Source organism: Branchiostoma belcheri, unplaced genomic scaffold (assembly GCF_001625305.1).
Source record: "Branchiostoma belcheri isolate BF01 breed outbred unplaced genomic scaffold, Haploidv18h27 scaffold44, whole genome shotgun sequence".
Classification (NCBI taxonomy): Eukaryota; Metazoa; Chordata; class Leptocardii; order Amphioxiformes; family Branchiostomatidae; genus Branchiostoma; species Branchiostoma belcheri.
In genome coordinates this window covers 1,326,919-1,354,135 of record NW_017804065.1, presented here as the reverse complement: position 1 = coordinate 1,354,135, position 27,217 = coordinate 1,326,919, and the positions used below count along the sequence as shown (strand labels likewise).

The 27,217-nt window shown below is 41.3% G+C and overlaps 2 protein-coding genes across 4 annotated transcripts in view; one reads left to right on the top strand and one right to left on the bottom strand.

Annotated features, from left to right (window-relative positions):
• Window positions 1-27,217, bottom strand: part of LOC109478478 (slit homolog 2 protein-like) — a 76,998-nt gene that overhangs the window by 23,805 nt on the left and 25,976 nt on the right. Inside the window, 10 exon segments of the mRNA XM_019780015.1 lie at window positions 2,600-2,671; window positions 3,493-3,564; window positions 4,098-4,169; window positions 5,125-5,196; window positions 6,296-6,367; window positions 6,569-6,710; window positions 14,800-14,963; window positions 15,421-15,492; window positions 15,788-15,859; window positions 16,098-16,169. Coding sequence (XP_019635574.1) covers window positions 2,600-2,671; window positions 3,493-3,564; window positions 4,098-4,169; window positions 5,125-5,196; window positions 6,296-6,367; window positions 6,569-6,710; window positions 14,800-14,963; window positions 15,421-15,492; window positions 15,788-15,859; window positions 16,098-16,169 — 882 coding nt within the window.
• Window positions 1-27,217, top strand: part of LOC109478481 (zinc finger CCHC domain-containing protein 4-like) — an 81,023-nt gene that overhangs the window by 36,147 nt on the left and 17,659 nt on the right. The window contains exon 14 of one of the 3 annotated variants that reach the window (XM_019780036.1): window positions 6,571-6,641. The exons of the other annotated variants lie outside the window; for them this stretch is intronic. Within the exon in view, the coding sequence (XP_019635595.1) occupies window positions 6,571-6,578 (8 nt within the window). The 3' untranslated portion in view covers window positions 6,579-6,641. Of the gene's footprint in view, window positions 1-6,570; window positions 6,642-27,217 lie in introns of those variants that run through there. 3 annotated transcript variants of the gene reach the window in all.

Genomic DNA, 27,217 nt, shown 5'->3' with positions numbered 1-27,217 from the left:
GAGGTAGACATTTGGCATCTCTTCCTCTTTCCAATGGGAAAGCTCTACTGATAACAATCTAAGTTCTAACAAAGTTTCATTCCCAGCTGTTCCACTTCAGTAATGTGGGAGGCCTACACACACATATAGGTATGTCACCTGACATGAAGTAAGTTTGTACTTACTACAAACAAAATATTCTTAGGGGCTGTTCAAAGGAAGGTCTAGTCCCATCTATATCCCACCTACATTTCCTGTTCTTGGACTGCCAGGTGTACAATAACGAAAGGTATCAACAGTCAGTATATGGCCAGAGTAAAAGTTGAATGAAAGGAGGCATTTTTAAGGTATTCTAAAAAGATGTTATCTATGTATCTGCTGATGTACATTTTCAACTACACCAGCTGAGAAAGCATAAACCTCTGGATGTCAAGGAAAAGGTTGTGCGGACTGAAATAACGAAAATGTTGGTGCAATTCCAAGACTTTTATAATGAACTGCAAAAGGAGTGGATTTACATATGCTCAAAGTAACTGGTAGATTGAGAAATAACACAAAGATACAGTTCATTACTGTTACTCTTCTACCCTCAGGCTAGACAGATCCTAAAGTACCAACCAGTCACAACCAATCACAGTAAATGAAAATGGAGAAAAAACAGGAAAAACCAAAAAAAGAGCCAATCCTAAGAAAATTTTAAGAACTTGGGTGGAAAACATCTTAGTTGAAGGTTAATCTATCAAGTTGGCTGTCCAAAAGGGAATGTCTGCATTTTAGCAGCATATTCTGAACATTTCGAAGCAAAAACAACAGCTCTTGTAAACTGTATCTGTCTGCTTTCAGCCCTGCTTAACATTCCTGGTGTCTCCTGGTGGGACCTTAGAGCAGAGATAACTCTATCACCTGTCCTGGACTGATGAATGCTTCCTGTACAGAACCACCTCAGGTATAACTCAGTCCCTCTGGGACAGGTGGGAAGGCTTTCTGTGCCTGTAGGACTACCTTGAGACAAAATGAAAGTGACCCATCGTGTCAAAGTTGTTCTCCTCTGTGCAGAGTGCTGTTCCACCAGCCTCCCCTATCAGAACAGACAGGCTTGTAATGTCCCAAGACGTCCCAGTACTTAGCCTCTGAATACCTCAGGTCAGGAGCCAGTGGCATCTCCACACACCAGGCACAGTAGAACCACAATAGCCTTTAACTAGTGCTGACAACATCACCTGTTCCCTAAAATTCACAGCTAATTGATTTCTACACAGTTGAAACAGTGTTGCTCAATGCAGGATGAGTTGAGATGGAGGGGTACACATGAAATGACCTCCTTGTGGACAGAAATCGCTCCTGGTCGTCCTGTTTACTTCCTGCCATTCCTTCCTGTTACACACCACTTCAGGAACACTCTGTCAGGAACAAGAATTTACCTCCGGGATGTTTCCATCCAAGCATTTTGTAGCATGAGGGGACATGTCAACTCCACTTATGAAAGTGATCTTGTTTTGTGTCAGATTGATATCCCAAACAGAAGATTTAGGGTTGTATTTCTATTGCTTGGTAACCACTGTCTACTATAATGTTCAAAACACTTAACATACGACTATTGAAAAACTGTATTTCTAAAACTTATAATGAAACTATAAATACATAACTAAATCTGAAAACACTGCCTGGCAGTCAGCGAAGTTGCTGAGGCCCTAACTGCAGGAGAATTTATATCTGCTCTGCTACTCAGAACTTAACTTTGAGCGGCACACATACATGTATATCAGTGTATCTTTACAGTTCAGAAGGTTGGAAACTACTTAAATGCAGCACTCTTGCCAAAGACTCAGTTACAACTGTTAGAATACATAATGTACTTCGCTTTTTAGAATACAGCACTTGATATAAATGTGGCCACATAAATGACAATTTAAATAACTGATAGCCTGGCTTAGTGAGCAGAATACATGTACATGAATGATGTCTCTTTTCCAATTAATGGTTGGTGTAAAAGTTTGCTTTACCAGTAATTTTGATTATTAATATTAGCGTTACCATTTAGCTGCCTACTACAGTGCAGTGTACCGTGTGGACCCACCCTATTTGTTGAAGACCTGTTGCCAGTGTTTTGATATTTTGGCTTTGCACTTGACCTAGCCCATGCTGAGAGCCCTATTTGGGAATGCTTTACAAACTCTCTTAAGCCCTGAGGACTCCAGGACTGATTGATAGCAAACGGCTGTTGTCTGTGGAAAAACTATTCCTGCAGCCGATCAGATCTCTATAAACTGGTCTGTCCCTTTCATGTGGACATATCTGTTTCCATAACACAATACCAGCATGTGTACATACTTAATCAAAGCCAGAAAAGTAGAAGCTGTACTGAATGTAAATTATAATACAGGGTACATTCAATAGGACAGGAGGGATTTAAAATTGACTCCTGAAAATGTTTCTGGACAGGAACTTGCAACCATCAACTGTTATAGCAAAATACAATTTCTAACTCATTCATTCCCTTACTCGCTCGCTCACTCGCTCGCTCACTCACTCACTCACTCACTCTCACACACACACACACACACACACACTCACACTAAGTCCTATGGGTATATATCTAGTAGACACTTGAAGAACTTACAGAGTCTGGATGTTCCTGAGTGGATCAAAAGTTCCCTTGCTGATCATTTCAATCCTGTTGTCATACAGGGACCTGCAAAACAATTAAAAAAATAATAATTGTTTGTCTTCAAGTCATGTCATCTTTTATTTCAATCCTTGTGCTGACAACTTTTGTCTGTGGTACCTCAATTTTCTTAATTGGCCCAGTAAGTCATGTAAAAGTTGTAAATACAAGTAGTTTGAGTGTGTATAATTGGGAGAGATCAGAGGAGAGAGAGTTATCCCTGTTCTCTATTCGCGAGACAACTTGAGACTGGAGCAGGAAATACTGCATCAATAAGGTAACAGATTTATGAGCCCCGATTGCTGCCTGTCAGGGAGAAGTCAGGGCTTCCTGCAGTTGTTTCCACATGTAGGAGGGAGACGGACAGGGGCCGATAAGATAACTTGAACCTAAAACATGGCTGACAACTTATCAAAGCAACACATGGGGAAAAGGCATTGCCTGGTGTCGCCTGGACCAGAGGTACACAGTACAGATGGCTGGGAGAGCACTCTGCAGGGAAAAACTGTGCAGCTAATGTAGCAGCTGTGGTCCATGCTGAGTCACTATGAGATTCTTTGATCAGAATTGTTGTCAAGTAGCCTTGCAACAATCCAGGATTTGAGTCCCAGAGGTCAGTCAGAGGTCAAACTGTTTAACCTTACCTGGGTACTAGTGCTCAACTGGTGCATGCAAGTTCAGGTAGAGTGCTGAGGATTACTACATGTAGGATGCCTACCTGGTGGAATGTGTTTATCATATTTTCACACTCAGATGCAGGTGTGTAAAAAAGAAGGACATTAAAATTTGCCTGTGTCTACTTCTGCCATTTCTTTTTAATGTCTTGAAGGAAAGAATTAATGACTTACAGCAGGTTCAAGGAATGGAGGTCCTTGAAGGCATCAGTCTGTATGCAAGAAATTCTGTTCGCATTCAGCAACCTGAAAACAGTGGAAGTCATCAGTTACATTGTTGCAAACATAACCTAATGACTATCAAGCCATGATAACTTTAAGCCCTATCAAGGACTTTGTCCTTGGCCCTATCTACTAGGAACATTTTTTTTCTTTTTTTTTGACAAAATTATGTTTCTGTTGTCATATGCATGTTCTACAAGTATGATGTTCTACATTGCATTTTACTTTTGTGAATCTTGTTAATGGTTATCATAAACTTACTGTACCATCACTTATGAGACTTATCAGGTCCTTTAGTAAAGATAAAGATTAATGTAACATAGCACTTTCGTATCCCATTGAAACTGAAGTAAGTTGTTTCTATGGGTGACATCCAATTGTCTTGTGCTCAACTTTCAAGTTGAATTGTTCTAAATACAACATACAACAGAAATCTGTATTTTGCACTTCTGAGCATTTCTTGCAAGTCTTTCTGGATTTTTTTAAAGCCAAGAAGTAGGTAGAAAGGATGTCTTCCATGGAAGCAACTTGGAAAGAACCAAAACCTGGGAACTCACAGCAACTGGAGAGAGAAGAGTCCATGGAACACTTTGGGAGGCAATGTAGAAATCTTGTTCCCATACAAGACCCTTTAGGTAAAGAGCATGGTCACATTATTATATGGGAGATACGTACATAGAACTGCACAGCATAGATTGAAGGAAAATGAAAAGATCAAATTTCTCAAAAAATAATATGAAACTCATTGTTTAAACAAACTCAATTACATGTACATGTATTTACATTTAAAGACATGTAGAGGAAAAAAAGCAGAGAATATTCCAGGTATACAGTATAACAACTTCTACAAGCAGTTAACAACACCAAGGTGTCCCCATATAATTTTAAGTCTTAACGTTTACAAACCACAAGTGCAACTATCATTATAGCCATCTGTGCACAGGATAGGAAACAGAGTTTAGAGGATTTACTGTCTGGCCTCAGAAGCATTGGCAGGGCAGAGCTTGGCACTGAAGAGAAATGCACCTTGGGGTACAGATCTCACATCTTAACCAGCACCGGATATGTGACTGATAGCCTGGATGTCAGTTTCCTGGGCCCACACAGGCCAGCTCCTCAGCTATAGAACCAACATGTACCAGAAGAAACTTGTACCACAGCCCTCTCTGAGTTAGATGTTGAGGAGGTCCTATGGTAAAATTTTCATTGTGTGCATGTTGGCCCTAGATCCAAGGAGCTGGCCTTTGTAGGCCCTGGAAACAGTCTGGCATGCAAACAGACTTTCGTGTCTACCTGCCAAGTACCTGCCTCCAATGCGTCTGTCACCAGACACTATTATATAGTACTATGAGCATTTTACCCAGAAAAGTCTGCAGCTCAGAGAAGAGCAAAATGCCCAAGCACTACTTACAACGAGTTGAGATATCCCAACCCATAAAATGCATCCTCGTGGATGTCTGAAATCTCATTGTTGCTTAGGTCTCTACAGGAAATAAATGGGTGGGGAAAAAAACAATGACATTCATTAAGAACATGTTGTATATCATGCTGTCGGGAATGCAATACATAGAAATATTTACTTACAAGGAGTTAAGAGTGTCGAGACCTTCGAAAGCATCAGGAGCGATCTCAGAGATCTGATTGTTGCTCAAATCTCTGGAAAGGGCAAGAGGAAGACGAACAGGGAAAACAGTGGAATAACAGTCAGAACTGGAGGTAGATCATAGCAGAGCTGGTATGTACATGGACACATAGAGCTCTCAAACTTTAACTTTGGGCATGAAAAAGTAGCCAACTGTTTGAAGTCTGCCTGTGAGACTTTAGATGTGATTTGGACTTGAAAGTTGTTTCAGGTGTCATCTATGTGCTGTGTGCACTGTACATGTACATATATAGGATGCAGTTTGATCTTGTAATTGCCTTCAGCGTACCGCTTTGCAGATTTTGTATTATTTGTTTTTACATACCACTGGCTGATATTTTACAAACTGCATGCTTTTCAGATCATTGATACAATGTAAAAAAATCCACTCATAAAGCACCCAGGATGCATTACCTACTTTGATTATATCAAACACAACACATAAGCTCCAGATTCAAATCAAGAGTTGTTCAAACAGCATCATTGGATACAAAATAGTTGTGGTTTCAAGCAGTATTCTGATACTTTTGCCTGCGCTACACAAATAAGTCAAAGAATGTGTAACTTAGACCACGGTTCCGATGCACATGCATTGTTCTCTGGTGGGAGCTATTGAAACCATGCCTTCCTGTGTGTACACTTCCTGTGGTTACCCAGCACACTTGGAAGGAGACTCAGGTAGTGTACACATGGGAAGACATTTCTTTTTCTTTAGTCTAGGAGACTAGCTTCAACAGAGAAATCATCTCCAGAACAATGCACATGCAGCACTGTCCCAAACAGTTAAAAAATCAAGTGTCAAGATTAGAGAACAAGTTGCAGGCAAAAACAACATCAGTTACTGTAACAACTCCAGTTCAGTAGAAACAGTTGCATAAAGTAGTAGGAGTAAAAGGGAAACAAAAGAAAACGAAGTGAGTAGATCAAGCATGCATTCAAGATACCAATGACACCAACAAAATAAACAGTAAGTTTACTAAACTCTCCCTTTATCAAAACATAGTTTTAAGAAGTGATGAATGTGACATGCCGCTATCAAATCATTGCTATAAAAGCAAATAAACACATCAAAACATGCAAGTGAAGTAGACAAAGTAAGACATTTGGTCTTACATTCTCCTGAGCTTCTTGTACTGTGCAAAAGCCTTGCTGGGGATGCTTCTGATCTGGTTCTGTTCCAGTCTCCTGTAAACATGGGAAACAGTCAGACAAGTTAGTCTTCACCTGGCCCTTTGGACAGGCTCAGTATCTAAACAGTTTTAACTGACAAATTAATTCCCTTATGAACTGGAGTGAGAAAAGCTCATGTACATTTGTACAGTGCCTATCCCAAGAGCACAAAATTTGTATAGCCAGGAATCAAATTGACAGAAATAAATCCCTTACAGTTCTGTAGCAGTGGCAGGGATGTCGTTGGGGATGCCCAGGAGACCCTTGTCTCTACAGTCCACAATCCCGCCAGCACAGCTGCACAGCTCAGGACACATCTCGTTAACTACACACTCCTTAGGCAGGTGGTCCTCCACACCTGGAACAAAGGCTAGCAGTCAGGTAGGCAGTTTCACAACATTATATTTTTTTACGCAAACTTTTTACACACTGGCTCAAACGGGGAGGGGATACACATGTAATCATGGCAAACACTTCAGTCTGTAGCTTTAGTCAGTTTTCTACAGGCTCTTCTTAATGTCTTCAACGTGTCACAATGCCATGAAGCTTGTTGGCTAGCTGCAGTTACATGCAAATGTTGATATTCAGTCATTTTATTGCTGGTTATACATTGTATGTACAGCCATGGTAAACTTATTAAGGTTCTAATTTAAGTGTTGAATGCATCAAAACCACATGTCACAGATATGAGCAAGACTTCATTTGTAAGGGATCATCCTATGATAATTCAGCTTGAGGTCTGAACAACCTGGTCTGGTAGTGAAAGCAGTGTCTCTTGAATTGCTGGAGGCATGGGTCACTCCGAGGCTGACAGGTTATATTAGTGCCACTGGTTGGCTGATCAAGCCCATGCCTAACTAATTGGTCAGTGTTATTACTCAGGTATGGAGAAGCATGACTATTGTGCAGTAGTTTGAGTAAATAAAAACTACACAAGACAGAAAGCAACATGCCACAGACAGAAATGTTTACAAGGACACAAAGGGTCATCCCACTCTGATGGGAGGGGGGCAGGATGACCAGTTGTATCACTTACAAACGGCGCCTTTGTGGAGACCAGCACAGCCATGTACTGCAGTCAGGAGGAAACAACAGGAAGCAAAACAGCTTTTACAGCACAGAATGTTTCAACTGTAGAGTCATCTATAATGTGAAATTATATCAGACTGATCTGTACCTATTTATAGACTTCTTTTGGGATGGTTGTAAGCTCCCATGACACCCACATCAAGCACAAGCATTTCACAGAAAACAAACATATCATATTGTATTGTCTGAACACCTGAGTCATGGGCTTGGAAAGGTAAACAGCAGTACATAAAGTGTATCACTGTCCAACTCACATACCATCCGGTTTACCTTAGATGTCATTACTAACCAACATTTGCATAGCAGCATAAATGTTTGTAGTTCTGGAAACACCTGTAACACTACCAAATCCAGAATGGGTGAATAAGCACTGGCCATGGGTTTTTTTGCGGGAATCTGCGTACTTTTGGGTGATTTCCATTGTTCTCAATAAAAATCACCCATTTGTTGTTTTCTTTGCAATGGGTGAAATTTTGTGCATTATGACCAGATTATGCAAGGAATGGGTGAATTTTCCAGTGTTTACTTTGCACCCGATTACAATGGAAAATTCACCCAGATTCACCCATCTTATTGAAATGAACATCTTATTGAACACCTCTGGTAATAGGTGTCATAAACTGCACAGGCACATGCCTCATAATGTCGCAGTGCTGACTGGCAGTCTTTGAGTGAGTACTGGATTTTGAAGATTTGTTACCTAGTCGGTTGAAAATCCTCACAACTCCAAAGTACATGTAAACACATGTTAACAGTAAAGTGGAAGAACCTCCATGGTTGAAATGAATTTACAAGCTTTACCACCCTGTGTTGCCTTGGATTCTGTGTTCTTTGCATAGATTGATCTACACATAGGACGTTCAACCCTATAATTATAGTATGAACCAAACACTGACCCGGGGCGATATCCCTTCGATACATTTTTCAGTCAAGTGGAGTTTACAATCTTATGATGGAGCCTGATTCATTGCCAATGTCTTGAAATTCAATTTGTGGCGTATACCACATAAGAATCGCAACATGAGTTAGGTTACTCCCAAATCATGGGTTAAAAATTGCCAAAAATTGCACTCTGTATTATAAATTGCCAAAAAAATATGATTTTCACTTTGAAAATCCTCATCAAAACGTTCACCACTTTTGGAGAAGCTGTAATTTATTCATATTGTCATGCAGGTCAAGGTGCGAAAGGCTATTGTTCCTGTATGCAAATTCAACATTCCAATGACAACATATATGAAAGGCTATTGTTCCTGTATGCAAATTACCATTCCAATGACAACATTATGAATGGTCCTGTAGCAGCATTTCATTATGTACCCCCAAGGACGTTCACAACACTTGTGTTGAACGTCCTTGGTACCCCCAAAGTCAGACACAATATTATTGTCAACAGTGAATGACTTTCAAACTTATCTTACAATTTCAAAACCGCGATTGAAATGAAATCAATTTATATGAATGTCGGAAGACTCAAGACCATTACCAACTCGGCCCAGTCAACTTGGCCCCAACGGCCCAAGTCAACTTTTTGAAGTGGTTTCCACCAAGAAGGTTTAAAATCTTGTATTTTACCTTCTTGTTCCCGTGTATTGCTGCAGCCAGACACATATTCCTCATACATGTACTAGTAAACAGCCATGGGATTGGCACAGGTCCGGAAAGGTAGGAGAACATAACTACGTAGAGAACAACGAGTGCCAGCACACGAGTGCCATTAGCGGTCAGCTCAATATTCAACCCATGAAAAACAGCCAGCGTACTAGTCATCTTAGCACTAGTAAATTGCTGTTTGTTTTACAATGGGTGAAACCTTGAATTCACCCGGAATTCACCGTTTTGTCATATAGGTGCAATTTTCATTTTCACCCAGTATATTTACATGGAAACAATAGCAAATGGCACCTTGGAAATTCACCCAGATTCCCAGAAAAGTACGCAGATTTACGCAAAAAAACCCATGGCCAGTGCTTTTTCACCCATTCTGGATTTGGTAGTGTAAGACCCTCCCATACACACCCCACCCCACCTGGCAGGAAACGGACAAGGTGAGACCTGTGGGAGAGTTATCTTGATGACATTCACTTTCCCTTTGACTTTTTTTTTCACTCATGCATGCCACTTGCACATTGTTGAGAAAAAAGAACCAAAACATGTGCTTTCACATGGCATCAACTATGCACCCCCCCAGGGTGCCTGAATGACGTCAATGAGAAAATCATCTAAGCAAACTGGAGAGAAAAAGGAGGATGAGAATGTAAACAATTGTGACCAAGCATCTCCTATACATGCGAGGTTACGTGGTTTGGGAGTTGGAGTGTTCCCACACCTGTGCGATTATTGTACAGGTAAATTAAAGACAAATATGCCCAGGTGTGTTATAAGCAACCCATGATTCTCTGCACATTGGCCGTGGGTTATAAATGGAGTCTGAACACCTCCTCTATGTAATACCAACACACCTGTGCCACTGACTTACCCACAAAATAAAACAAACAAACCAAGTCAACATGCAACACAAAATGAGCCTATTGACAAAGGGTCGTCACAACTACGCAAATTTACAAGTTACACATGTTTTTGGATAAATTTAGTATGTTTGCAGTCTGCTTAGATAGAGTCTTACACACCTGTGCAGGTATTATGTAAAGTGTCAGGTGTTCAAGTACAAACAATCAACTGTGCTGATGTACAAAAACAATCAACTCATACGTGACCCCTGCTGTATAAAGTTTACATTTTATGACCAAGTCAAAGTACCTTATCTTTAAGGGCAAACAAGACAAAATCCATGTGTACACCTGTTAAGGTGTCTGCAAACAGCCCTCGTTTTGTTCCAGAAAAATTTTCACCTTCAAAAGCTGCAGTCAAGTTGTTTTCAGTTCAATGTCAACAACATTGTTATGTGAACCATTTTCTGGGCATACTATGTCACTTCTATTTAATTTTATTAAACATTTAAAGCAAAACATTTTTGTCCTTCTTTTAAAATTTTTTCATTGCCTTTCCCCAGACAGATGTGTACAGTATTAAACAGAGCAATGCAAGTACTTGGAAGAATATATGTCTGCATCTGGATTAAGACTGTATTTTAAAGACCTTCTTACACAACATTACTGTCTTCTGTAGATCTGAACTGTTTTGTATTGAGAATAACCCGACCAGAACTCCAGAAATCACCTGAAAAAAAAACAGGTGTGTCCAGCCCACCTGGCGGAAAGGTGAAGGGCAAATATGTACTTAAGGCACACTTCTGTAAATATCCTTTCAAACCATCTGGAGCATAACTTGTCCTTGAGCCTCAGTGTGGGACAACCAACACCGCTTCTGGTCTCAAACGGCCAAGAGCAAGTACCAGTAGTATAATGTCATATAACCTTAGACAATGTCTGCCTAGCTAGGTAGTAAATCTAACAATTTTTTTTTCCTGAAAAAAAAGGAAACAGGGATAGATAGGGTTACATGAGGGCACAAATTGGACAAAACTAAGAAAGTAACTTCCAGCTGTTAAAACTGTTCAGTTTCATGTCATTTTGTGCCCTGTTGATTTCAAGTAGATTTATTGTGAGAGGGCATTAACCTCTTTTCATCCTAATCTGACCTGTACCCTCCAGCCTGTCCTACAGTCAGAGAGAGTTATCCAGAGATTCAGTCTCCCACTGGCTCTGCCTGACCTAAATAGAATTGCCCACTGAGATTTACATGTTAAGAATTTCCTTCAGAAAGTTTGTTACTGAGCTAACTTTGTCTCCCAGCATGTACAGGCTTTTAAAAAGCTGGTCAACTTTCTTCTTTTCATCAAATATTTCTTCTAATTACCTAAAATTATTCTTCTCAAAATTAGAATATTGTTTGATGTCACCTGAGTGGACAATAGAAAACTTAATGTCTTTGCTGACAAGGAAGAATGTAGTGCTGTAGTACTGCTGGGAGCTACTTCAGGGCAAAACCATGTTTGTACCAGTAATATAAGGGTAAATGTTATGAATGCTTTCCCAAGGATGAAGTTCCTTTTGTCTGACCTTGGGGGTTGGCTGAAGCATGTTATATCCTATTACAGTATGTCACCAAGGACATGGAACATGTAATTTGATATCATTCACTGTTAATTCTCATATTTACTGAACATCATCATAATCAAACCGCAATAGTTGTGGATGAAGTTCAAAACAACAATATCATGAATATTAAAAACAAAAATATCTATAAACAATGGTTAACAAATGTATGTCCAGATAGCATGCCAAGCATTGAATGCATACTGAACATAAGCAAGGCAGCTGAGTTTTTACTACTTCACTAAATGATAAATTTTAAGTTAAACAATGTCATTTTTCCATGCAAAGAACCTGCATCACCTAATTTTTGACCTCACTATAAGAGTGATAACTCATGGACATCACATCACTGTCAGACCAGAGAATTATGGAGCAATTTGTGACATGGAGATGACCTTTATGGAGTGACAGGGAAATATGACCTCACAGCTGGATGAGGAGGAAAATTGGGGTCAACGTTATGAAGCCACCACTGCAGTAGCATGACAGTACAGCTGTGATTCTGACTCTGATGTATCAGACACAGGATCAAAACATAGGATCCTACTACATGGTAACCTATCTTTAGAATTAAAGAACATCAGTAATATTAAAACCATCCTACTTAAGGGCACATGGTAGTAAAAGGTCAACAACATTTGTAGGATATTTAAATGTTCCATACCCTATCACTAATAGCTTTGAATTATCAATTTTGCCATCATCTCTTTTGGACATCTATTTTAGTTTGGTTGTGGTTATCCCACCCACTTTGCCCACCGCTCTAATTATCAGTATTTCCAATCCCATCATCAAGTTATAAGTGATGACTTTTGTCTGTGGTTTTGGCAACCTTGGACGGAGGCACAGACATGACCTCACTGCTCCAGTCTGGCTGAACCTGCATTCCCTGAGGGTCTGCATGCCTTTTTTCCTGAAGTGCAGCCAGCTAGTTTAATCCAATGAACTTGTTACCAAAACCTTTCACAAGAACAAGTCAATTTACCATTAAGCAGTGCTGGTCCTCCTGAATTTAATGTAAGTGTTGCCAACCTTGCTAAATTTACCATAAAGCATTGCCAGGATCCCCCCATGCAGACCCTCTTTCCTGCACACCTGCTGCACCCATCATTGGCTGTACCACAGCTGAGCCCTGCACCCCTCCCACTCCTGATCACCTCTACTCAAACAACTGGCCCTCCCGCCCTCATAACCCCAAAGAATCATCTCCAATCAGGGTTCCCATCATTTTCTGTTTTGTCACTGTCCAAAATATAACCTTTCCTGTATATCAGAGCAGGGGCAGTTCATGTTCACTTTTCAACTCTACATCAGAAACCTTCCAAAACTTGCAGCAGCTTGGCAAAGACTGAAGATGAAATATCTTCATGGCCTCCACACTTCAGCTGTTTGTGTACAAAAATTTTGTTGTACATGAATGTGAGCCCATGTTTTGTAGATTTTCTTTCAAGGGACTGAAAATGGCAATAAAGTTATGCAGAGGAAGTGCATAAGCCTCAGAGTGTGTCTCTAAATCACTGTCTGCTCCCCCTCTTCAATAGCATTAGGAGCCTAGTTTAATCACAAAAAAAGATGAATACTGGACAATCTTTAAAAGCTCCCAAGTTTCTGATGAACTGAAAATGCAATCTTGTCAGCCATTCCCCTGAGTGCACTACCACTGAAGTGGCTTTCCAATCAGGCAGCCCCAAGTTGAAGATCCATCATTCCTTAGTAAAGTAATTGGGCACCTCCTGACCCCAGTGCTTCCAACATAAATCAGCTGACACAAGGCTGAGTGATAAACACCTCCCCTTCAGCGCCTTCTCTACCAACCTGCCCCTGGGCTGGTACAACTTACGGGAGACAAATCGTTTATGTAATTGGATTTACACCAGCAGTTTTAATAAGGATGCCCACCATTGTTCCTTGAAGAACCATACAACTCGCAGGGCTTCCTCAGGTAGTTCAGGCAGGTGTAGACAGATGGAAATGCCAAAGTTTCAATTTCAATTTACACACAGAATAGAAAACTGTGAAGCTCTGCTTTCTACTCAGAGCAGCAGACAGACAGACATGTAAGAACTGCCACAGTGAAGCTGACAACATGGGTCAGTTACTGTAGATCTTTGCTGTGCATGATGAGCGTTATATTTCTAAGCTCAGGAATGGTATAGGAAATTAAAAGAGCCCCAAAAGATTAGATTCTTGAAAATCTGAATGTTTATCTTAACAACTTGTCAGCTAATGTAGGTCATCCCATGAAGATGTTGAATTTGAGCTATGAAAGAAATCATGCTGAGTAGAGCCTCCCAGCAGTTACTCCCACTGGTCTGGCTGACAGTCAAAAACTAAAGGCTTTCATGGCTGAGAAATTTACACATCTGTGCTTTAACAAAACCTGCTTTCCACACCAATGCAATGGACAAGAAGGTTGTTTCAATTTGCCTGGCTTACATGTAATGTTATACTGTATTCCCAAAATGAAGCATTAAGAGGGGGTGGGACACATTTGTCTCATTTGTCACACTTGATTATAATTTCCAATCCTTCCCACACCTTCAGGTGGTTCATGTAGCACAGGCCAGGCCAGTGGGAATTCTTCTCTACCAAACCCTGTCAATTCTGGGCAGACCACACTGTAGGAAAAGCCCAGGAGGGGGACAAATTCCCTTGTCAGGACTACTGTTTCAGTTTAATACAGTTATTTTGGAATACTTCAATTCCTCTGGGTCCCAGGGGTCAATATGATGTTGTTTATGCAGAAACCTGAAGTCCATTTCATGTCTCTACATGCACTGTGTAATTCACTTTCACTTTTCACTGAGTACTCCAGTGCATGGTATTCACTTTCACTTATTGCAGGGTGTAATTCAAGGACATCAGGTTTGAAGTCAGAAGGTCGTAGGTCAGACTGGAGCTTGTAACTCAGTGGTCATGCCAGCTCAGTCTGCTAACATATCACTGATAACAACAGTTTTAATACCTGCCAAACACAGGCAAGTAAAAGGGATGGCCAGTCAACCGCAACAAGAAAGCACAGGAGGTTAGAGCTGGGAGATTCCTTCTTTGTGTTACCTTATGACAAGTCTCAGGACTCAGTGGGTTCAGTTAGGCTTCAGTTACTCCCTGACAATTCACAATCAAATTTGTGGGGGGGGGGCTAGGCCAGTGGTGGGGTAAAAAACATTTTCCATCATTCAACCTGTTATTGATGGGGTCCATCTGGAAAAGTATGGAGCTTCAAGAAAATTATCATGGACCATACTTTTCTTAAGTAGACTTTTTAAGCCTCACACAGAAAACTAAGTTGTTACTAACCGTTGCAGAGGAACTCGTTTCTCTGGAGCTCAGCGACGTGCACGTTGGACAGCAGCGCCGGGGCGGCACAGCGCGTGAACAGCCCCAGCCTCGGTCTCATGCGCAGCCACTCCGCCAGCCACGACAGGTGACAGTCACAGATCAGCTCATTATTCGCGATCCGGCTGCAAGGAAGAGCGCAGTTCTCATTAGCCTGACTACATCACAAGCAACCCTTCACTGGTTAGAGGAGAGCAGGCCCCATCAGCCCTTCACAGATCAGCTCATTGTTCGCCATCTGGCTTCAGGAAAGGCATATGTTCTCATGCTTTAACCAAAAATATCTGAGATCTCATACCTGAGTGAAATATATAAAATGTGAATTTCTTGTTTTATTCATAATTGTAAATTTCTGTGTGCATTTTCCCATTCAAATTCCAGAAGTTATGTGACAATCCAGCACACTGGACAAGAGTTACAACATGTCAATGCTGCAGAACAGAATACAACTATGAAGTGGAAAATACTGTAAATTGGATAATGTTGACAAGTTAAAGAGAGATTACAACATACATGTATTATGACTTACAAAGTAACCTAATAACTGAAACCATAGCTACAGTGTACAGTCTGAGAACTCACAAGGTCCTAAGTTTCGGCATCTGGCCAATCGTTCCAGGGGACAGGGTTGTCAGATTGTTGCTGTTTAATGTTCTGTTGGGAAAAAAAGACAAACACAAATGTCAAAGTTAAATGTCTAGTGCTTACTGAACAGTAGCTTAGGTCATTAGATTTTTTTAAAATTACATAATACATCTTCAAGCAAGCAAGACAGACATACATATACACAATAGCTAAGGGCCATTTGCACTAGCATATTCTACAGATGATGCAGCTCACAATGTCTTAACACATTGTAAAATTAGACATTAGAATTACCAAGTCTGCTTTAAAAGCAGCAAAATGGGTTTGTACATGTATATTACAGATGAAGTTAATTACTACTTACAGAACTTGCATTTCCTTCATTCCCCTCAGAGCTCCATCCTCAATACATGAGAGTCTGTTGTTGTCAAGTTGCCTACAAAACAGGAATGTTACATTTGCAGGTGGTCATTAGAAAAATTGTTTGAGCTGTGTTGTAGAGCAGTTCCAAACAAGGTACATATGCATATACATACACAACATTACAGTTGTAAATACACATACATCAATTTCTCATGTTAAATGTACTCATGCCAAAGTCTCTGTTGAAATTTAAGCACATTCTTCAGGGTTTATAACTGTATAATAAAATTGAAATGATAAAAGATACTTACAAGTTCTTCATTTTGTTTGCCCCCTTGAATGTTTTCTTCGTCACAACTTGTATGTGGTTATGGCTCAGGTCACTGCAGATGGAAGATAGAAGAATAATTGAACTTTAAAAAGATTCTGATATTGTGTATCATTTATCACACATTATATCAATTATTCAGTCAAGATAATTTGATATCATTTTAATTTTCCTTAGAAAGAAAATTAATGGTATTTTTTAGAAAGAAAATTAGTGGTACTTTTACAAAGGCAATTAATCCAAACACAGAAGCATGAGCAAGCAAAACTGGTCCACCAGAATTGTTGTCCAAGATAATATTTCTAAAATAAGATAACTTTATTGCGCAACAATTGTACAGTGTACAAAGTATGGCATCTACTAACTTAAGTAAGTACATGTCAACTACATTTTCATAAGGCTAATCTAATACAAAAGTGGGTGGCTAGTATGAGATACCATGTTCAACCCTAGTTGGATGTACCCAAATGGCTTGCTATGGTAAGATTTCTCTAATACTATTGTGCATCTTTAATGCATTGTAAAACTGAGGTTAAAACAAGTGTGCCTGCCTCATGAAAAGATGACAGTAAAATAAGATGCCTCTCCTAACCCAAACCCAAGGCTACCATTTCTGCTGGGATGACTTCATACCAGGTAACACAAAGCAGAAATGAGGTCAGCACAGATCTCCTGCGATCCACCTGTTCAAACTTCAACTCCAGTCTAACTGGAGCGCATCCAGCAAAGTCCTGCTGCACACAGACTCAGCAGGAAAACCCTTCAATTAGTGCTGTTATAAACTCACTCAGGAGTGACACAAACATTGGAGATGACCTAGTTTCCTATACTATACAGGTCAAGCTCTTACGTTAGCTTTCTGCACAAAATAAGTGATATAAAATCATACTAAAAGGGATGATTGTCAGCTGATCTCTCTTATAACTTACACTGCTAAGAGGGGCATCATACAAGTTTTGCAACTTTTAGGGAGGCCATTAGGCGAAGCAATTATACTCCTTTATTTCACTGCTAATCTACCATGAAGAGGGATAATGTTGCGAGACGTTTTATCCTTGAGCTCCGTTTCAGTCATACAAAGGAAATTATGCTGAAATGTAGATAGATTCTATCCTTTCATGTTCCGCCATTCAAGGGTAGATGAAGCTATGGCGAATACAACATTCCTGGCATTGTTGGGCAAAACGATAACCTTGTGAGAAAGCTAGCTTGGTCATGTGCAGTTCAGCTTTAAATTATGCATCCCCTGTGCTTCCTACCTGGCAAAGTCATGTGTAAAGCTTACAAGTAAGAGTCTTCACAAGAAACACTAACTGGAAGTTTAAGTTCTGACAGGAAGCAGACTCATGTCCAGCATGTTGACAGGTGTGCTGTCAGCGACACCTGCCAACTATTGTCTTTGCCAACACCTGCAGAAAACAACCTGAGCTGTCTGTACATGCCTGATTAAATCTCAAAGTACTTCTTCACCTAGCATGACAGGAGACCCATGGTCAAGACTATCATCACCTCTTCAGAGGAAGCTTCCCGGGAGGCTGGACTCACTTCAAAGAGGACCTGAGCTTTGTTGTGGGATTTCAGTCCATTGAAAAATGTTTTCTCTCCTTTGCTGCTAACTATCAAAGTTCTGTCAAACTGACATTCTTTTCTATATGCTATTGAGACAAGAACTTGGTAGAGTTTATATATTAGAGCATCTTGCTTTGCTAAGTTGACATATTGGACAGGTAGGTACACAGCAAGTGGCACTTTGTTGGATTTACCTGGCAATTGTTTGCCTTTACAATTGTCCCAATGTAAGCAAAGCGGGGGCTCCCCTTAAAAGGGGTCATCTTGTCGTCCCTTTGACTCCCAACCTTACCACACACAGAGGTGCCGGGCTGTTTGTTGTGCCGGACAGGTTAAGTTTCAGCTGGGATCTAAAGGTGAGGACCACCTCACCTGTGCTAACAATGGTCACTGAATGGCTGTCATAGAAATGGGCTTGCTAATGATACATGGGAGCTGGAGAGTGGGAGGGACGAAGCAGTGGTTATTTTGTCAAACGTGTGATCCTGGTGACTGGGACATTGATTTACAGACGTGTAACAGGCTCCTGTTAAGTTTACAGCACGTCTTTGCAGTGATACCGCCCATAAACATTATGGAAAAGCAAACACAAATATGAAGCACTTGCTGCCTGTGTGGCCTTCGGGACAGGTGACTGTTTTTGCATGTGCTTGCCAATACTCCGTTTTAGAGGGGGAGCATACCGCGCCGGTAACATTAGGCCGAGCTGTGTGTGGCACTTGTAGACTTAGCGGTAGCATTTCCTCCCCGCTGCCTGGCGTAAAGAAACGCCGTGTCTGTACGAAAAGTGTTCAGTGATGGCTTCTCACTCCAGAGTGATGGCTTCTCACTCCAGAACAGTTAACGTTGTTACAGGCCAGCATTTTACGCAGAGCAGTACTAATTCTGCCTCATCTTCCAAACACGACAGGTGTGATGCCTGTTATTGTGTACTACCATTTACTCATTAAAACAATTATTTAATATCCTTTAAAATTGACGTTTGATTTAGAGTTACACCTCCAAACTATTAAAATAAAGGGTGTCTACAGCATTCTTATGTATTCCAGAATGCAACTGTTCAACATATGTACATATACACCTTGGCAGCAGTGCTGATCAAAGTAATACAGCTCAGGCAATGTGACATGAAATATTCAGGAGGCATTCTGGGAGACGCAGAAGAAATCTGACCTGATGAGTGATCAGAACTGGCCGGCAGGAAGGCCTACAAATTGGCTGGATTCTTCAACACTGTCTCTGCCTGACTTTAAACTTGGTTAGTTTATAGTTAAGTTATGACCCAACCAGGAGGCAACGTTTGGAAGCCTTCCAAATGGAGTTGAAAACTTTAGATGAGTCTTTAGAGGAGTCTTTGTACAAGTCATTACCTACTCAGTATGACTCTCCCGGGACCAATTTTTATGTTCTATTTGATGGGGACAAATTTATATTCCAGCTGATGTTTCAGAAGCAATAAAGGTTGTAGTTTCGAACTTGTCTTGCTTTGTAGGCAAAAGCTCTAAGAGTGTTTTTGGTTTCAGACAAGGCGCAGGGGACTAGCTGAAATTAATAGTGGGAATTTGTCATGGAGCAGAGTTCAAAGGGAAAGACTGTGTTGATGATGATGGGACTTGGCAGGTGAGTCTGTGGGGGTGGGGAGATTTGCCCCAGGGGTGGGGAGGTCTGCCCACAGGTGCCTGGGGTGCAACAACTCCAATAATGTCATAACTGATAAAGGAGACACAGTGTTTATGATGTTACAGTGTGTCATTTTTCCATGCATGTTTGGATGACCTCTGTTGTGTACATGTAGGTGGTGGTCTACTCCCTGATCTATGCATGGAAATGTCTAACATATACATAATACATATACATAATACATATACCAAGGGGGTCTTTCCTTTCTTCTTCTCTCATCCACTGCTGGTCAATGGTAGCTTCAAAGAGCTGGGAGATCAGACCACAGCTATCAAAATCTTACAGGCAACTCTTTAATGAGCACCTTTGAATCCACCATCAGGTGTCCACTGCCAACACATTCCAGCTATGAGCATGAAATTGCACCAGGTCCACTTGCCCCGCTCTCAGGTCCAACCTCCAACACCAAAGCCTTGACTGGCCCACCCTGGGTGGCAAACCGCTGCCCTCCCCTACAGAGACATTTGGTTCCAATACACCTTGTATGGATCCCCACACTTGCAAGTTGGCAGCAAAGTAGTGGCAGTAGGCAGCAGCCACCCCATTCAAAACAGATGTCTGACAAATCAGTTCTGTTTCTTACTTATCATTAGTTCCTTGTGTCTTCTTTTTACTGGGTAAGGCCAAAATCACATGTAGTTAGTTGCACACACACACACACACACACATATCTATTATATTTTATTTTTTCCTATTCTTGATTAATGTTAAGTCTTGCTAAGTGATGGTCTTTTAGGTGGCAAATTGGAAAATTTATTTGTCTCAGACTTAGCTCTCATACTGGTCCAATTACCTTTGTGTCAGGGAGCTAGCAGACTAACTCAATTCATTAGCCACAAACTTGATTTTCATTCCAAAACCCCTTGGAAGGCATTTGTGACCCCCTGGGGTCCTTAAGTCATATATCACCCTCTCTCTCAAGTCTACTGCCAGAACCCTTGATGGGATATGATCCTTATAATATATATGCACTTATCCCAATCCATATAACCAGGTGGTGTGGAAAATTGCAGTATTGATCCAATATTCAGCAAAAATTGCTTGCCAGACTGAGGAAGAAGTGGGAGTAAATGAGATAGGTCTGATTGAGGATGCAAGTCAGCCAAAGTTTCAAATGTAAAACATAACCTCCTAGCTTGCAAAGGCCCATAATGTAGGTACAAAAGTCCATGACTGAACACATACAGAAGTCAAGACATAATATTATATACTTTTACCACTTGAACATCATGAAAACCATGATATAGCCCCAATATAGTGACAAATGAGAGAATGTACAAGTAGCAGGCAATGTCATTGCCTGCATCTTTAAAATACTGGTAATGAGTAATGCTACAATGTACATGTACCCTCCACAGTTTACTGCTGGCCAAATCTATGCATCTCGCTATAAAACTGGTTGGTTTTTCAGGTCTGATTGCTTGATCTGCAAGCCTGCTGCCGGTGTTTGTAGGCCAAACAGCCAGAGAAGGATCATCCCTTCATACAGGGACCCTGTCAGGCTGAGGAGGAAGTAATTGGAAAGATGAAACTCACAAACTGTCCAAACTGTGAGGGGAAAGGTAAATATTGACAGCACAGGAGTAGGCTTCCTGTGTTCCACATTAGCACCACAGGGTGATCCCAGATCTGCTCTATCTCAAGCCTGGATCTATCTGAAATATGATCAGAGTCGGAGTACACCTCACTGATCATTACAGCCACTTACATGGTAACACTAGCAGAGGTGTAGCAGGATTATGTTTGGGGGAAGTTGGGTTGAAAGAAGGGGGTCAGTGCTGATCTAATCTGCAACATACTGGTCATGTAGTCTCCAGCTGATGTTGGTCATTTAGTTTTACTTTCCTCTGGAAGATTTTCTGGCAGTCCACTGAAAGTATGAACACTCCCCAGTGCACCATTAAAACTGTAAATATGAGCTGGTCTAAGTAAGGAGGTACATAGATTTCAATATACATGTACAGGTACATTGTATATCTCCAATGTGTTTGATTACCTGCATCCCTGCTAAGTTAGGTTAAGCATTGATAAACATCAATGTTAGCAAGCTAAAGGTTTTAACCAGTTAGAGTGAAATAAACCAGGTCCAGAGGACCAGACTAATCAGAGGGGTCATGACCTTGCACTCTTAACACTTCTTGTGATAAGTAAATAGTCCCAAAGTACCGTCCTGATAGTCCCCAACATTTCTCCAGGTTAAAAACTTCCTCTCGTGCTGGCTACATCCTCTAGATCTTAGGTCTCTGACAAGAAGATATTTCTATAAAAGTCTGTTATATTTGTCTAGTAAGGAAGGTCTCACAGGACTTGCATTGCTATAAAAGGTTTCATAAAAATTTGTTTTCATTCCTACCACAACATTTAGAGCCTTTAGTGACTCTTGTTGTCTGACATTCCAGTTTCGTTTCGACCAACTGGTTCTGGAGGAACTCCACTCCAGGGATGTGAGACTCACGCTTGTCTGAATTCTTGGACGGTTGGAGGTTAGCCCCAACCTTGGGTCTGTTTTGTAAGATAATACAGCTAATGTTACAGGAAAAGTCAAGTTGACAAAGTGCTAACTGACCTTGACTGGGAAACATTTTAAGCACCCCATGCCTGACAAAAGGTGCTAGCTCTGGTATTCTGTAGCAGCACGTACCGGCAGGCAATTTTGCCTGGGAGTGACAAGCGGAAGCTATGTTAACCTTTGAAAAATGTCCTCCCTTTCTCGGCCCTGCCTGCCGCCATTATTAATGTTCTGGTATAGCGAGCAGCTATCATCAACTTCAGAAAGTATGAGGTGGGCAGCCAATATTGCTTGTGGTATTTCAGTGTGCCAGGAGCAGTTATCACGCAATCACCATGGCAGGCATACCACACGGACCCTGCCACCTCTCACAATAAGGACAGCTTTTGCTGACAGGTTTATGTAAAGTCCATGCTGCTCCTATTGTCTTGGAGGTCTCACCTCTGGTTGCCTGTCAGGAGCCCTTGCTTATGTTTGAGGTGTGTGATGTTTGTTGTTCTAGGGATCACATAATGTACAAGTGTTCCCCTTACCTGTTTCCACACCTAGGAGGGTGGTCAGGTGCTGGAGGAAACAGTGCCTGGCTGCAGGCCAGGCTGCTTTCAGACCCTTACCACACCACTTAAGTCACATCCCTGAAACCTCATCCCGAGCTCAGCAGGCGACAATGGCAGAATGCTTTCACACTGTTTGTGGGGCTGTATCAGAGGCAGAGTTGATACAACAGATGGGACCACCAAGCACGGGCTCCGCAGTTTCACCAGTGTGTTTACCTGAGCTGTGTCTTCAGGTGCATGTCTATTAAGGAAGCCTCATTCACCTGGTAACCATGACAACCTCTATCAACATCCAAATCTTCTTGTTATGCCCAAGGTTTACCTTTTATGTGTCTTTCATCAGATCAGCAGATACGGTTTGACTTTGGAAGCGGACCTTGAGCTCTTAGGCAAACGTCATGTGATACTTCCTAATGCCTTCCTGAACCTCCTTAGACAACCACAAACATTTTCACCACTGAACAATTGCTAGGAGGCTCGCGATCACAATGATGCCAAGTTCATACAACACTGAAGTCATCTTTCTAGGAAACCACCTGAGCGACCTATCCTTCCCATGCCAAAGCTGAGACTATCAAATAAAATATCTTGTAAAGAAACAGAGAAATTAGTCATGTTGAAATAGTCATAGTAGAGCAAGTTGCAGTTGGTGGTGCTTTTGTCTGCTGAGGCACATCTTCCATGATCTGACTTTACGTTCATTTTTATTCACGGCACAGGAGCCCAGTGGTCATCTCTCCCTTCCACTAGCAGTATAGGAAGGAGAGTGTCATTCAAGAAGGTGTAAAAGTTACCCGATGCCAACAAACAACACCTGTGGTTCAGTCCGAACCCTTTAAATCGGCTTATGGGCACTTGACCTTGCATTAAACTGGTATCAGAGCTGGGTGCAGTCACCTCTCGATCCTCTTTCACACATCTCAGCTATGTTTGCCATGGAACTTGGCCTTCACAGAGGGGGTAGAATGTCAGAAAACCTTCATGGAGGGTTCAGACACCACAAATAGTCAAGTATTCTGACCTAGGGAGTGTAAGTATAGGAATCAGTTAGATTACAGGGTGACATTATTCTTGAGATAAGTTAGCTTCCCTCAAACATCTTCATGTTTCTCTATTCTATATTTTGATGTTTGAACACTTTGGCTGAATAGTACAAAATTTAAGCTGAAGCTTCCCTGTCCAACACATGCTTGGCCTTTGTAAGGGATGGTAGCACTATGTACATCATGATATAGAAGTAAGAACTAATGTTGACAGCTCTCTTAACATTACAAATCACTGCTTGAAGGTAGTCGCTTCAGTTCACTTAGCCCACCTGCACTTCTTGAGTTTGTGTCTACACTAGAAAGTGATATAAATCAATAATTGGACAGTTAATGAAGCACTATTCTGCCTTTTGTACGACCTTGATGAACTCTGCACCCCACAAACAACTGTTAAGTTTCCCTCCGCAGTGGGGGATTTATAATGTTTTCAAAAAGCGATTACATTAACATTGCTTCATCCCAGGAGGCCCTTTTCAGCTGGCTCGCTATTTTCATTACCTTTTGTCCAGCAGTCAGCACAGTTCCATTTCCATAGTAACGGTTCAGGTCCCACCTGACCTGCACACCAGGCCAGACATTCCGCACCACAGGCCTCTTGTTCACAACTATGTTAAATTCTCCACACCACATTCCGAACATGTTTTCATACCTGCAGTTTCAGCAGTTAACTCTAATTCTTTGGTGCTAAGTTTCTACTTTCTCTCAATGCCACTGTGTCCCCTCCATGGGTCAGGTGGTTTGTGATAATGTGCCTATAGCGTTCTAATAGGGCATGAGAAGAGAACTGGCTGGTATCGGACAGTTAATGTACCTGGACCAGAGCAGTATGTCAGAGAGAGCACTCCTTCTGGCTGCTTGTTTTTCAGTCTCAATACAAAAGAAAAAAACTATGAACATCTGAAACAAAAATGTTACTGCCTTTCATACTCAACATTGCAGTACTTATTGTAATACCATCATCTCCAATCATCACCAAGACGATGGGGGTTAAGAGATAAAACAACAGATAAAACAACAAACAGCCTGACAACAGACAGGTAACCCTCCTGATTTGAAAGGTGAAGGCAAAATCTACAGGAAGAATTCTTATTCAAGATGCCAACTGTAAAATGATGACAAGCCAAGGGCAGCCTAGTTGACTTGATGGTCATAATTGTGTCTTTTGGTGCTTTTTGTAGATGTATGGCCAAACATGACTCCTCCTATAGTGTCTTTATGCTAGTCCACAGAAGTAGGACACTGTTCCCAGTTTAATGACCTTGGGGTAGGTCTTGCTCTCTGTTAACTCTTGGGGAAACACCTAAAGTTTGGATAGGTGCTGTACTGACCACATACCCCACCAGGAATTATTGGTTTGTCTGATCCTGAGATTTTCCCCAAAGCTTTAGGAGTTGGTCTGTCTGGTTCATGTCAATGCCATTGAAAGTTTCGACATCAAAGCACTCATTCTGGATATGTAATGATTGTAGTTTAAAATCTACAGAAAAACTAAAAAAAATCTGAGACATGGCCACAGACTAAAGAATATGTTTCAATCCTCAGTGACCCTAAAGCGGTATACAATGTACCTGGTAAAACTTTAACAATGACTATTGGTAACATTTACTTTCCAAGTAATTAAAGACAATTTTCATGGTGTTTCTGTTGCTGTGCAACTTTAGCAGAAGCTCATTGAAAAGCTGCACTAATGTGTCCATTGTGTGACAGACACACAATGCCTGACCGCAAGGTACACATATGCCATACATTTGTATATACAATGATATCACACAACATCCTTCAACTTTATTTTAAAGAGGTACCATTTTTTTGGTATTCTACTACTGAAGGGCTTAGTATGAATCCATATGTGACCTTGGATCTCCATCACTATGGTAACTTATTGTTCTGTGAAGTTCTTGCCTAATCAAATAGACCTGTAGAGTAGTATGGCCTCCTATGTTTGCATAACTCCGTTTTTCTGTCATCAGCGGCACTTAGAATGGGTTGTTCAATCTGTAAGAACAAATTCTGGTGCACTTGTCAGTATATAAATGTTTGCGTTACACATACCCAGTATGTTGCCCATGTTGTTTTAAATAGTGGTTCACTAACAGTAGGGCCCCTCCAAGTATTCCAATCATTTAGCCGCACAGTCCACAATGTGAACATTATGCAAGATGCTTTGCACCATTTTTATTGAAACTAATTAGACCAACAAGACCAGCGCACAATCACAGCCCCAGCAAGACAGATATTAAAAGGAGGCTTATGAATTTCAAGCGCTATTATTTTCATCCGAGTATAATTTTCGTATGAGTGACCTTTAGAGGTCGGGGGGATGTTTTCATAACCGTATATAACCAAGCAAAATATTTGAGGTCAGCCAGAAGACCCCAAGCCTTAGCAAAGGGATGGGGGCCTGTAGGGAGATGTGAAATTAAAATCAAAATGACATTATCCAGCATTAAGGTATGTCAACTACAAGCTACATGTACAAAGTTCACAGAAAAGGAAGCCTGCTTCTACAGGAGCTTGAGAAAATGAACATTGCACGGAAGAGGCCAGAAGGTTTTCCATGAAGACGTCATGGTGGCACAGAGATAGACAGCTCAGACTGGTGTTCCAGACCCTGAGACTTCTCCAAGAATTTGAGGATTTTGGCATGTCAATAAGAAAGACCTAATTACACTTTCAGACCACAGGACCACGATCGTCATGCAGGAACAATGATGAAAAGAAGTCTGATAAGAAGTGACAAAAGGTAACAGCAATGACTGAACATGTTTGTCAGCATGACAGGCATGAAGTAGTGGTGTGTGTGTTCTCTTTCTGTCATCATCATCATCACCCAGCAAATAGGTCCATGTGAGAGACAGATGCCACCGTTGACATTGCCTGGTGTTAAATATTTGGTTCTGACATGAGCTAATGAATTGTTTCTGGCCTTCCAGGGTATTTGTACTCAAAGGACGAGTCAGAAAGAGGGGGTTCATCCAGCCATGGATCTTTTCATACCTGATGCTTAATGTTCATCACTAACAACTTGTAGAACACTCTTTAGTCACCGTGCCTGAATATTGCTGCCTGATATATAAACAGAATGTTTTGAAATGACCTGACTCAGCTGAATGATCTGTACCAACTCTACTCCCCTCCCATCCTTAGATGTGATCACACAGACAAGGCCAGATCACATTGTAACTTTGTCCACAGATGACCTTCCGTGGCTGACAGGGTGGATGTGCGAGCACCCCTTACCAGAGAGTGGCCTCCTGTCAAGGCCGCAGGAAAGGACAGAAATAATGTCACACCCTGATGCAAGTGTGGAGGATAAAGACGGCACAACCACCCTAATCTCATCTCTTGGCAACGGTCCAAGTTCATGTTTATAGTGGTGTTTTTGGTCCACAGGTTTAAAAGCATAGGAATGGTTTGGCTGTTGGGATCAGGGCCTAACTGGTATGACCAATTGCTTACAAAGGAGGTCAGAGGTCAGTGGAAGATACGCGCGTCTTCCCAAATGCTCCTCAAGTGTCGGGCATATTCTGATGGTTTTTTGAGTTCAGAGTTGCGATAAGTCAGCTCTGTTTTGTGCAGTAGTGTCCTGGAACCTTCTAGGTATGTCTGACAAGGGAGGAGGTGTGAAGACACGAGAAAGCGCGAAAAAGGATGCAGGGAACACCGGCGCTGCTACAGGGAGGGAGGGCGACGCCGCCATTATGAACGAGCTGAAAGCCCTCAACAAGAAGTTGGATGGAAT